At 40.6% G+C, this 13,498-nt stretch overlaps 1 protein-coding gene across 3 annotated transcripts in view; it reads right to left on the reverse strand.

Annotated features, from left to right (window-relative positions):
- LOC147028984 (solute carrier family 2, facilitated glucose transporter member 1-like) overlaps window positions 1–13,498 on the reverse strand; it is a 180,269-nt gene that overhangs the window by 38,282 nt on the left and 128,489 nt on the right. For all 3 annotated transcript variants that reach the window (XM_085879884.1, XM_085879882.1, XM_085879883.1), the window contains exons 8-11: window positions 8,698–8,802; window positions 8,450–8,551; window positions 6,204–6,404; window positions 1–150 (exon numbers count right to left, since the gene is read on the reverse strand). The exon at window positions 1–150 is cut by the window's left edge and continues 45 nt beyond it. In XM_085879884.1, coding sequence (XP_085736010.1) covers window positions 1–150; window positions 6,204–6,404; window positions 8,450–8,551; window positions 8,698–8,802 — 558 coding nt within the window. The remainder of the gene's footprint in view (window positions 151–6,203; window positions 6,405–8,449; window positions 8,552–8,697; window positions 8,803–13,498) is intronic.

The raw sequence follows: 13,498 nt of genomic DNA on the forward strand, positions 1-13,498 counted from the left end.
TTGAGTACCAGGTATCTTCTTGAGCATAAAACCTGCAGAAATTTTATCAAATGATTTTCCTTTTGTCTCTGGCACTTTGTGGTATGTAAAGAAGGAGAAGAGAAGGAGAAGACCGGTGAAGATGAAGAACACGGATGATCCCATATATTCCTGAAATGTAAAATTGGGATTATTATAATTACAGTATCATAACACGAGTACCTGTACAAGGAACTTGAATGCAGGAGGAGGCCATTAAGCCTGTCAAAGCAAGCATTATAATTGCCAACATATGGTTGTTTGCCTGTGCAAGGAAGCAGGAAGCAGGAAGCAGGAAGCAGGAAGCAGGACATAGCATTTTTAATGTCTTTGGTATGACTCAGCCGGGTTTGGAACCACCGACCTCCCAGATTCAGAGGAGACACTCCAACCATCACACCACAGAGTATGGCCAAATTATATTGCTTCAGTGGCCCTGTTGGACACTTCAATCACAGTGTTTGCTTTTAACAACACTTTTTTTGTGTTTGAATAACATTTTCATTCGTTGTTAAGTTAAGCAAAATGGACGTGCTGGGTAACATACATTTAATCTACAAGTTAAAGTGTGCATGTACCTATGGAATGTGTGTTAAGGATCGTGAATATATCATCATACAACATGAAACCCTCCGGCAAGGAAGGTAAATATCTACAGTAAATGTAGAAGCCATAACTAGAAAGATTGAATCATGATGCATCATTGCTGGGGTCACTGACTGTGCGGACACAGGTGAGATGAGACACAGCAAATATCATGGACGGACTCGTGGTCGTGGATGTAGACCCATCACGCCTGCACATTTATGCCAATATCCATTTATCCCTCTATCCCCAATGCATCCATAAAAGGTACATCTCAAATTCCAGTTTAAACCGATCTATTTTTTCTACTGTGAATAAGTTTCCAGAGAGACCATTGCACACGTTAACCATTCTCTGATTGAAAGGCCACTGCCTTAATGTCGTCCTCACTCTCCTCTTCTTCGCTATCAAGCAATGGCCCTTGGTTCTATCGCTGTCTATTTTGCTGAAAAACTCTCCCACAATTACTCTGTCTTATACCCTTCCTTATTTTAAGCATCTCTATTATATCAAATCCCCTTGTAATGTATAAAGCCCCTTCTCCTTCAGCCGCTCTTCATGGCCGAGTCGAGCTAGGTCTGGAATCAATCTCGTCACTTCATGCTGAATCCTCTCTATGGAAGATATCTCCTTCCTTAAACGTGGTGACCAAAACTGAAAACAATATTCCAGATAAGGCCTCACAAAATTCCTGTACAAGGTTAACAGTTTGTCCTTCTTTTGGATTATAAGTTATCCCCCAATGAACACAACCTAAAACCTCAATTGCTCTACTTATAGCTTCCTGGAACCGCACTGTCTGCTTCCATACCACATCCATTACCACCCCCAGATCATTCTTCTCCTGTGTCACAAGCTCCAGATGGCCCCTTGCATTATGTAGTCCCTATTTTCAGTATTCTTAGGCGTCCCCAGCGCAGAGCATCTCCTTTCCTTAAACGACATCTGCAGTACTGTATCAGTCTTTTTCCCAGTCTTTGGAAGCATCTCTGCTGTCTCCCTCACCTCCAAGTTTAGTGTCATCTGCAAATTTAGATAACCGACTCTTAACCACACTGTCCAAATCATTGATGTAAATAATGAACAATAACGGTCCTCAAACTGATCTTTGAGGTACAACACTACTTACATCCTCCCAGCTTGACATCATTACCATTCATAGCCACTCTTTGCTTCCCATCGCTAAGTCAGTTTCTAATCCAGTTAACTACTGTACCAGCAGATGTTCTCCATCCCAGTTGATCTGACCTCTTCTTCGCCATTCTGATGAGCCAATGTGATTGGCATGCAGATACATTACATGGCCAAAAGTATGTGGACACCTGCTCGTCCAGCATCTCATTCCAAAATCACGGGCATTAATATGGAGTTGGTCCCCCCCCCCCTTTGCTGCTGTAAGAGCCTCCACTCTTCTGGGAAGGCTGTCCACGAGATGTTGGAACATTGCTGCCGGGATTTGCTTCCATTCAGCCACAAGAGCATAAGTTAGGTCAGGCATTGATGTTGGGCAATTAGGTCTGGATCACAGTCGGTATTCCAATTCATCCCAAAGGAGTTTGATGGAGTTGAGGTCAGAGCTCTGTGCAGGCCAGTTAAGTTCTCCCACACTGATCTCAACAGACCATTTTTGTATGAACCTCGCTTTGTGCACGGGGTCATTGTCAAGCTGAAACAGAAAGGGCCTTCACCAAACTGTTGCCACAAAGTTGGAAGCACAGATTTGTCTAGAATGTCATTGTATTCTGTGGCATAACTTCACTGGAACTAAGGGGCCTAGGCCGAACCATGAAAACAGCCCCAGACCATTATTCCTCTTCCACCAAACTTTACAGTTGGCACTATACATTCAGGTAGGTAGCGTTCTCCTGGTATCCACCAAACCCAGATTCATCCGTTGGACTGCCAGATGGTGAAGCGTGATTTATCACCATAGAGTACACGTTTCCACTGCTCCAGAGTCCAAAGGCGGTGAGCTTCACACCACTCCAGCCGATGCTTGGCATTGCACATGGTGATCTTCGGCTTGTGTGCGGCTGCTTGGACATGGAAACCCATTTGATGAAGCTTTCGACAAACAGTGCTTATGCTGACGTTGCTTCCAGAAGCAGTTTGGAAAACGGTCGTGAGTGTTGCAACTGACAACACGATTTTTTCGTGCGATGCGCTTCAGCACTTGGCGGTCCCGTTCTGTGAGCTTGTGTGGCCTACCACTTCACGGCTGAGCTGTTGTTGCTCCTTGATGTTTCCACTTCACAATAACAGCACTTACAGTTGACCAGCACAGCTCTAGCAGAGCAGAAATTTGATGAACTGACTTGTTGGAAAGGTAGCATCCGAAGACGGTGCCACGTTGAAAGTCACTGAGCTCTTCAATATGGCCCATTCTTCTGTCAATGTTTGTCTATGGAGATTGCATGGCTGTGTGCTTGATTTTATACACCAGTCAGCAATGGGTGTGGCTGAAACAGCCGAATCCACTAATTAGAATGGGTGTCCACATACTTTTAGTCATGTCGTGTGCAATCAATCCATTGCGTTTTCTTTAAAATGTGTTTTCTAAGTAAAAGTCTTGCCTAACTGTCTGTGCAGGAGAGAAGATAGTTTTACCTTCACTTCCACATCATATAGTTAAATTTTTTTTAATCTCACTCTCATTGTATAAATTAGTTATTACCTCCACCATTGAAGGTGGACTGAGGTTATGTTTTCACCCCTAATCTGTCTTTGTTTGTTTGTTTGTTTGTCTGTCTGTGAACAAGATATCTCAACAAGTTGTGGACGGATTTGGAAGAAATTTGGTGGACAGGTTAGGTGTGTGACAAGGATGAAATAGTTAGTTTGGTGAAGATCCGGCTCTGGATCTGACTACCAGAATTAAAAATAAATGATTCTTCACCATTGAGAGATAGGACCAAAAAAAAACGATACATAGCACGATATGTCAAAAAGTTGAAGACGGATGATGACAAAACTTAGTGGAGAGGTTGGTTGTATGATGAGGAAGAACTGTTTCGATTTTGGTGAAGATCGGCATCCGAATCCGAGAAATTTTTATGTCATTCTTCACCATTGAGTGATTGGGCTAAAAATGATACATAACACGGAATCTCTAAAAGTTATCGACGGATTCGGATAAAACTTGGTGGACAGGTTGTGTGCGTGACAAGGACGAATACATTCGATTTTGGTTAAGATGTGAATCCGGATTCGGGTACGAGGGTTTTTTAATTCTTATAATTGATTCTTCACCATTGAGTGATAAGGCCAAAAACACTATATAGCACAATATCTCGAAAAGTTGTGGATGGATTATGACAAAACTTAGTGGATGAGTTAGTTCGGTGATGAGAACGAGCCAATTCGATTTTGGTTCAGGTCCGAATCCAAATCTGGCCGATCAGTGGGATACAAAACGCAAACTGTTCAGCCGGGCGCTGAACATTCGCTCTTCGCTCTACCGAGTGCTGTTCCAGTTAACATTGTAGTTGGAGCCTCTCTGAGTTTGTTCGGTAAGCAGTTCTAGGATCAACCATGGGGGAAGGCATCCCTTAAGGAGGAAGATTTCGCTTTTCCATTTCCCTGCTGACTGCAGAGAGAAAGGAGCCTCCACTAAATGGTTCTGCCAGCACCCAGTGGGTTCTGGGAAGTAACTTCCCCTACCGTTAATGGCTGTGTTTGTCTGGCGTCAAGTCCTGATGTTGTATCCTGTCTGTCTGTATGTGATTGTGTGATTTGTGTGTAACAAATATTCCACAAACCTTAGATACTGCAGAAAAAAAACAAGTGGCTTAAAACAGTTTTTAGCTCGCCTGTTCGAAGAACAGAGAGCTATAGCGATACCCCCGGCGTGAGCGTGAGTGTGAGCGTGAAAATGTTAAAGTTTTTGGTGCAAGTTATTTCCTTTCTAATGTTTTTATCTACCACACAATTTTTTACTGATTACAATATACAAATACATATATAGATTTAAAATTATTTGGATCAGACTTCACTGCAATGCTTTATAAAAAATATTATTAGACTAGTCTTTTAAACCAGAGAGTTGGTGTCAAAGCCACCCAATGCTCACCTGTTTATACATTTATCGTTTTAAAAAGATTCGTCTTATAATTAATATTTTTTATAAAGCATTGCAGTGAAGTCTGATCCAAATAATTTTAAAACAATATATGTATTTGTATATTGCAATCAGTAACAAGAGCGCAAGTGAGCACAATATACGCCCGGACAAGAAGGTATATACAGAATTGTGCTACTACATGGAAAACACCATCCTGGTTGCCATGGCAACCACTTTAGATGACGAACGTATGTCGCGACACACCATCTCCACAGTCTGTACCTATGTACCAAATATGAAACGTGAAAGTTGAAAACTTTGGGAGTGAGAGTGCGGACAGGAACGGATGGAAAACAGCATCCTGGTTGCCATGGCAACCACTTTGGAGACGAATGTATGTCACCACACACCATCTCCACATTCTGTACCTATGTAACAAATATGAAACGTGAAAGTTGAAAACTTTGGGAGTGAGAGTGCAGACAGGAACGGATGGAAAACAGCATCCTGGTTGCCATGGCAACCACTTTCGATGACGAACGTATGTCGCGACACACCGTCTCCACATTCTGTACCTATGTAACAAATATGAAACGTGAAAGTTGAAAACTTTGGGAGTTCGAGTGTGGACAGGAACGGACGGACAGACGGACAGTCAGACGGACGTACGACCGGTATCACATAATACGCCCAGATATATATATATATATATATATATATATATATATATATATATATATATATATATATATATATATATATATATATATATATATATATATATATATATATATATATATCGAGCGTATAAAAAATAGTGTGGTAGATAAAAACATTAGAAAGGAAAAAATAACTTGCACCAAAGACTTTAACATTTTCACGCTCGCACTCACGCTCACGCCGGGGCTATCGCTATAGCTCTCTGTTCTTCGAACAGGCGAGCTAAAAACGATAAATGTATAAACAGGCGAGCATTGGGTGGCTTTGACACCAACTCTCTGGTTTAAACTCTAATGATGTCATTTTCTTGGAATATTTCGAGATAAAGACAATAAAAGAGTATGGGGTCCATTTTTCTAAATGTGTTTTACACATCATTTTATGCATTATATTAGTCTGAGGAGCGAGCGGAGAGGTAGTGCATTTGCCGTTGACCTGCCTCGTGTAGGTTTGATTCGTGACCGTCTGTAATTTATCGGACTGGTGCTTTCAAAGCAGTTCCTGTGGATCTGTCTGCTGGCGTTGACTGCTGGTGGATGTTTTGTCAGAGTTGGCGAGTTATTTGGCAGCACATTGACCCAATTCCAAATGACCGCCTTGACATTGAGGGGGAAATGCTTCAGGTGTAAAGCCACATCCTACAGCAATGATGCAACCAGCAGTCAGGTGCTGCACTGAAATTGATGCATGGACTGAACACTGTTTCTAAAAGTCTTCCTAGCATATTAAAACAGTTACTACAAGCAACATTCAATTTCCTCATTGATTGATAACCAAAATTCTCCATTTAAGAGATGAAAAGGAAGCCTTTATTTCTTACCTCAAGACTTGGGAAGCACATTCCCACTATGAAGTTAAAGGTCCAGTTGGAGAAGCCAGCCAGGGCAAGTGCTGAAGGCCTTGCTCCTTGGTTGAAGAGTTCAGCGACAAGGAACCACGGGATAGGACCGGGACCAATCTCAAACAGAGCCACAAAGCCAAAGATGCCCACCATGGACACATAACCCATCCAGTGTAACTCCTGTTCAGAGAGGAAGAAAACAATATGACAACATTAAAGTTGTAAACTAAATATTCTTACAGGACAAATTCACAACCCACTTCTGCATGCCATCATTGTGCACGGTGAGTTTGGTGTAGTCCGTGCTATGTTGTTGTAGCACATCGCGTGCTATGTTGCTTGTGTCATCTCTGTTGCATGGGTTTTGATTCGACTGTACCATAGAAAGAGAGGGCCATTCATACTCACTCACAGTCTCAATCAAAAGAGGAAAATGCTCCTTCCTGATGACAGAACATACCAAAAACTGCCTCTTGATATAAACGAGACTAATGGGAAATTTTTTGCAAGAGGACGTTGTGCAGAGCACGGTACTTCCAAAATGCATAAAACAAATTTGACCTCAAAAAATAACTGTCTGATTGAATTCAGTGACCAAATATGCAAATCCTCTTCAAATTTTAAGTCAATCAGATGAAAAATGAGGATTTTAGAAATCTTACCTAAGTTGTTGACCTTTTGACCTTTTGACCTCAAAATCAATAAGCTTCTTCCTTATGACAAACTCTACCATGTGGTGAAGTTTCATGAATATATCGGTTTAAAATTGTGACCTGTCGGCTATAAACAGAGACAGACAGACAGACAGACAGACAGACAGAATAACAAAATCGACTGACCAATATACTGTACTTGAAAAATCTTTGATTTTGCAAATAGCAAGGGTGGTGGAGGGTAAGGAGATAAACATAGTTGGCTGGTGTGTAATTCCATATTTTCCAGGCCTCTCAGAAAGAATTGGCAGATTCATTTGTTTTGGATTGACCGTTTTGGAACTTGGAGTACAGAAAACGAAATTCTTACTCTCGCACATTTGCTGAATACCTCAGTGTATGTGTACAACAGCGAGAGTACGGATTGGGTAAGGTACTCCCCAATGCGTGTTGATGTAAATCTGCGTGATAATGTCACGCAGATGCCGATGTACATCAGGCTGCAGCATGATCACTTTGATGTTGTTCTCTCGACTGTTAATCCACAGTAACTATTCCAAACATTTCTAAGTGCATGTCATCGTGTGCCCTGAACCTGGATGAAGACATTCCTCTTTGAGAAACGAGCGATAAGACAGAGCTTGAAGATACAGTCAGAGTTACGTAAGACATGCAGTGTTTGACATTGCTGACTAAGATCTCTCGGTACTTTTGCTCCAACATTGGGTATCCTCCGAGTAGCATACCATTCTGATATTCCACATCATCCAAACAATTAGAGAGAGAAATGAATTAAAAAAAAATTATGCTAAATAAAAAAAAGCAATGTAGGGATGACAAACTACAGTCTAAAAAGGTCCGAAACAAGATGCGGATGATGTTGGTTTAGACTTTAGAGAGTAGCTCACAGTATATAACAATCCCTACATCACTGCGTCCTTTACACTTCATCAATTACTGCTTCAAGCTTCCACAAACACTACACTGGTTACAACAGTACTTCATCACCCTTGTGGTGCAGCCACATACCGAGACCCGACAAATTAGCAACCCGACTACAATGTTATAATATCAGTACATGAATATCAACTTCGTACAAACTGCATGCACATCTCTAATAACAGCATTCTATAATTATCTGCTTTTGTGATTGGTTCGTCTAACGTACTTTTATATAAAAAAAAAAGTAGGAAAGACAAATGAAGTTGCAAGAACTCCCTGAAGTTGTAGAGGAGCTTCTTATACTTTTATCTCAACAATAGTCTGGAGGCAGTGATGTAGGGATTGTTATGTGATGGCAATGCTGCGAGCTACTCTCTAAACCAACATCATCCCAATTTGGTTAAAAAAAACCATTGCTTTTTTTTGTTGAGCATAAATAATTTTATTAACTTGTATATATACTGATTCAACTTTAATTTTCCTCTAGAAATCAAGTAGCTAGTTCATCCACACAAGAGACACACTATGTTTGAATGTCAATAAATGCTTGTTATCCATTAACACAATTCTGATCACTAAATTCATCGATGTGATCTGTTGGTTATAATAATATCAGTGCAATCAACTCACCACAGCAAGAAGAGCCAATGCAATGATGAGGGAGCACAAACACATTCCTGCCAGCCCAATGAAAAGCAGCGTCTTGCGGCCCACGCGTTCCACCAGGAAAAGCTGTTGATGGGAAGCAATTGTTTCTAGCGAGACAATGTCCAACATGGTTTTCATCTTTTTTTTATGCAAAAATCTGCTTTGTGTGACTTGTGGGTGTTGACAATTTGGGTGGAGTGCAATAATGTGGTCTCGGAGGTTGGACTCACAGAAATGACAACGAAGACCACATTGACCAAACCAACCCCAATGGTGGCGTACACGGGCTCCTGGATGTTGGCCTTTAAAAAGATTGATGTCGAGTAGTAAAACACCTGTGAGAGATTGATGACAACTATTATTATGATTAGGAATATTAATACAGCAGACCGACTCTTATTACCTTCGCATTCTGCGAAAGGTTATGTATTGGTCGCTGTGTATTTATTTATTTATTTGTGAATATGTGTGTGTGTTTGTTTGTTATTCGCATAACTCAGAAAGTATTAAACTAAATCGCTTGAAATTTGATGGGATGATGGGTTATTATCCAAGGAACATTTGATTAGATTTTGGGAGCGATCGGGTCAAAGGTCAAGGTCAAGGTCACGGAAAGGTCAAATTCGTATTTTTACCATAGCGCGATCAATTTTGATCTAATTGGCATGCAACCGATGCCAAAATGTTCAGAATTCATTGCCCAATCTTGTGATGGGCGACATGACACAATTACGTCATTACCCTTGTTTTTAAAAGAAAATGTCCCAAATCCTGGCATTATAATCAGTACCAAAATAATATGTTTGTGGGAGATGCCAATGATTATTTATTTGTTTGTTATTCGCATAACTTAAAAAGAATTAAACCAAATTGCATGAAATTTGGTGGGATGATTGGTTATTAGCCAAGGACCATTTGATTAGATTTTGGGAGCAATCGGGTCAAAGGTCAATGTCAAGGTCATGAAAAGGTCAAAAATCGTCTTTTTACCATATCACGGTCAATTTTTATCCAATTTGCATGAAAATAATGCCAAAATGTTCAGAATTTATTGCCCAATCTTGTGATATGCAACTTGACACAATGACGTAATTGCCCTTACCCGCGGTTGTGGGTCAAAGGTCAGGGGGGTCACGACCTTGCAGATGTGCGTATTTTTATCATAACGCAGTCAATTCTTATCCGATTCGTATGTAATCAGCACCAAAATGCTCCTTGTTCTGTTCCCCACACTCTTATGCCAAGAACAAAACAGTAGCGGCGGCGAAGGTAGATGCTCTCTACGAGTGCCCGTTCTAGTTTGGTTAGTAATGTCAAAATATAATGTAGTTGAAATATTCAATGCCTGTTGCATATTGGTTGTAATATGATAAAATAAATTAACAAAAGCTGGAAGTAATGTGATGAAAGAAGAAGAAAGTTATGATGAGTTAATTACAATTGTAATATCGTACATATAATGAATAATCACATGATAATATTTGATTGTCCTGATCCCAGCATGCATCTTGAAGCATCAAAGTGTACTTAAACTTCAGAACAAGTTCCATTAAAAATAAAAAATCACCAAACAGACACCATGAACCATGTGGATGGATTGCATGTTTAGAGGGAGGATTGTAAGAGGAAATTTGGAAAGGAAAGGTATATGTGTGATGTCAATAACATGAGGGTGTTGATTGGTTGCACAAACAGGGAAAGTGAAGCGTGGAGATGCAAATGGAAGCAAATATTCCAAGTAGAAATAACATTTTAAGAATTAATATTCTTCTGATTGGATTATTGTTCTCAGCCGTCTTGAATTATGTTTGTATCGTACAAGTGCATGATAACAAATTTGTTAGAATTTTATGAGGGAGTGACTAATTGTGGAGATGAAGGGAGTGTTCCTGATGTTGGTTTAATGGTTAGGGTGGTGGGCCTGGGATCCAAGGATCCTGAGTTCAAATCCTGCTTTCTGTTGAATTAATACCAGGTGGGGTTGACTCAGCTTGTTAACCTTCTGAGGTTGGCAAAATGAGTGTCAGCTTGCTGGAATCCTGTGTTGGAGTGGTGACCCATCCAGTATTGTGCCCAATAGCTCAGGAGACTGCTTAGGCAGCACCAACGCTCTGCACAGAGTATGGTCCAAATGGATGGATGGATGGAAGGAAGGGAGTGCAGTTGATGTAAATATAGTTGAATTACAGAAGGCATTTGACATAAAACCACCAAAAAAGTCTGTGAATTAAGTTATGGTCATGCAAAGTCTTTTTTGTTTTTTTTTCCATACAAAGTCGAGGCAAGTGGAGGAGCAAGAACATAGAATGGATCAGGATGTAACAGAGCAAAAGGAACAGTAGAAAGACAGAGGGGAAACACACTGACAGCAGGGAGGAGGGACAAAATAGAGGGAGACTTGGAGAAATAATGGATGTGGGGACTGGGAGGAATGAGGCATAGTGGAGGATGCACAGGGTGAACAAGATGGATATACAAGAAAAATCTCAGGAAGGAAAAGCTGGAAATTTGGAAGGAGGTGGGCTTGGGGTGGGGGGCTAACGGGCGTAGAAAAAATTATGGTTTTAGATTGGGAATGATTTGAGATGGTGGTGAACAGCTATCTTGAGGACTTAAGGGGAAGAATGAGATTGAAGAGAATGTTGAAGTTGGTTCCACAGGTGGGTAAAAAACGAAGAACGAATGAGTGGTGGGGAACAGTGATTCTGGATTTTGGGAGTTTCACCAGAAGGGGGTTGATGACGGATCACGTGCTCCCTGCAGAAACTTGGGGAGGGGGGACAAAGCATGGAAAGAGAAGAAGGTGCAACACCAGAAAGGAGGTGGTAGAAGACAGAGAGACCACCGACCTGATAGGAACTTCAGGATAGGAAGCAAAGATATAATTATCATCATTGTGTGATAATAAAAAAAAATGACATAATTAAAATGATGATTGCTGGAGACAAAGTTGTTGATCGAGTACCAAACGAGATTGAGAACTTGAGGATCGGAAGCAATGAATGATTGTCAATGAGATGATGTCAGACTGGGAATTTGAAAAAGTGAGGTACCTCGTGGATCAGTACTAGCACCATTGTTGTTTGTAATTAAATTCAACGTTTTGGACAGCGTGGTTTAGAATAATCTCACATTTTTCAAATGACAACAAGTTAATTGAAGGTAAGGTTGATGGCAAGGGGGATGGGGCGAGATTGCCCAACTAGGCAAAGCATGATGCATGAAAGTAACCTTATGGCGACTTATCTCCCAACCTGAGTGATGCAATTGTAAAAAAAAAAAAAACGCATTGCTAGGAATAAAATAGGGTATTAAAATTTATACAAAACACAGAAATTATCATCAAATAATTAAAATAATGCAAGATGAAGGAAGATGGGTGAATGGAGGACAGTCAGAGTATCTGATAAAGGTTAACTGTTGGTGAGTTTGGACATTATGTAAAATCTTCCAGCCCATTGTTCAGTGAAGCTAATAGTAGATAAACAAGCCTTCTTGTCTTAAAAAGCCGATCCAACATCATTAAATTGGCAATATTGGGCGATAAACAAATTTGTTTCGGTTCAATGTAAATCAATATTTTTTAACTGTCATTCCTTATAAAATCATCTTTGATCTCAATTTCCAAATTTTAAGCTTGGGTGACATCTTGCAAGATCTGTTTTTGAAATATATTCGACTTTCATTCCTTCTCTTCTGAAACATAGTATCAAGTAGAACTGCACAGGGTAGAGTGCATACCTCCACTCGGCTGAACAATTTACATTTTGCATCCCACTGATAGGCCGGATCTGGATTCAGACCTGAACCAAAAATGAATCGGCTTGTTGTCATCACCGAACGAACTCGTCCACCAAATTTCATCCAAATCCGTTCATAACTTTTTGAAAAGTCATGCTATATATCATTTTCACCATAACTCTCAATTGGTAGCTTGTACATGTTGCTGCGTTTGATCCTGCGGAGTAACTGCTGAAATCTATCCATCCGCGTTCTTCCTGACATCATCTTTGTTCTTTCACATTTCTTTCTAATTTTTCATAATTCTCTTAATTCATTCAAATTCTTGTTTTTCTTTTCTTTTATCTCTTTTACTCTTTATTCCTCTCTTTCTTGATCTGTCTGTCTCGGAGAAGTGAATTCTTGCAGAAATTTTTCTGGCTGCGCCTGGATGGGTTCGAGGATTGTGGAGTAGCGGATGAAACCCAAATCCTATCCAGGTTCCTCCTGATGTCTCAATCTTTGCTCTTTACTTCTTTGGGTTCCTTCTGATGACTCTAATGCAGTATTTGGTTTTCCGTTTCATTGTGAAGAATCACCTAAAAAAAATTTAAAATATCTTATCCAGATCCGGATCTTGATCTTCACCAAAATCTAATCAGATCGTCCTTGTCACACATCCGACCTCCACCAAGTTTTGTCCTAATCCGTCCATAACTTTTTAACATATCCTGCTCACAGCCAAACAGACAGGGGTGAAAACATAACCTCCATCCACCTACGGTGGCAGAGGTAAACAGGACACTGCAACAAAGACAGCTGAAATACTTAATGATGTTTTTAGACCAGAAACTTGTTCTATGTCATCTCAAAGCCAATGGTGGCTTTTGTTATTTTATCTAAAATAAAATAAATTGTTTCAGCACTTTGGAAAATCCAACTTATTGTTCTTCTTCTTTTTTCATCTTTAACGGCCACAATTATTCCCACGTTTTTGTGGCGTTGGCTGGGGGAACCTTGCCCAAGTCTTTCACGAACCGGCTGGCCAGGCCCGACATTCGACTTAATATTTCGGGGAGGAATTTGGAATCTGTTCATGGTGCCGGCGATAGCTTGCTCACTCTTCGCGAAGGACACCGTGGGATCTTTAACATCCACCAACTTATGCCGGCAGACGCGACGGCCGTTTAACGACCATCCGAAGGACGGCACACACATTGATGAAGCACCCTGCCTGTGAAACACTAGGATAAGAGTTTATAGTTGGGCTGAGATTGTTGGGTCTTCATTGTCCCACCCACCCCTTCTTGG

This window comes from Eptatretus burgeri, chromosome 4, assembly GCF_056783735.1.
Source record: "Eptatretus burgeri isolate ZD-2024b chromosome 4, Ebu_testis_v1, whole genome shotgun sequence".
Lineage (NCBI taxonomy): Eukaryota > Metazoa > Chordata > Myxini > Myxiniformes > Myxinidae > Eptatretus > Eptatretus burgeri.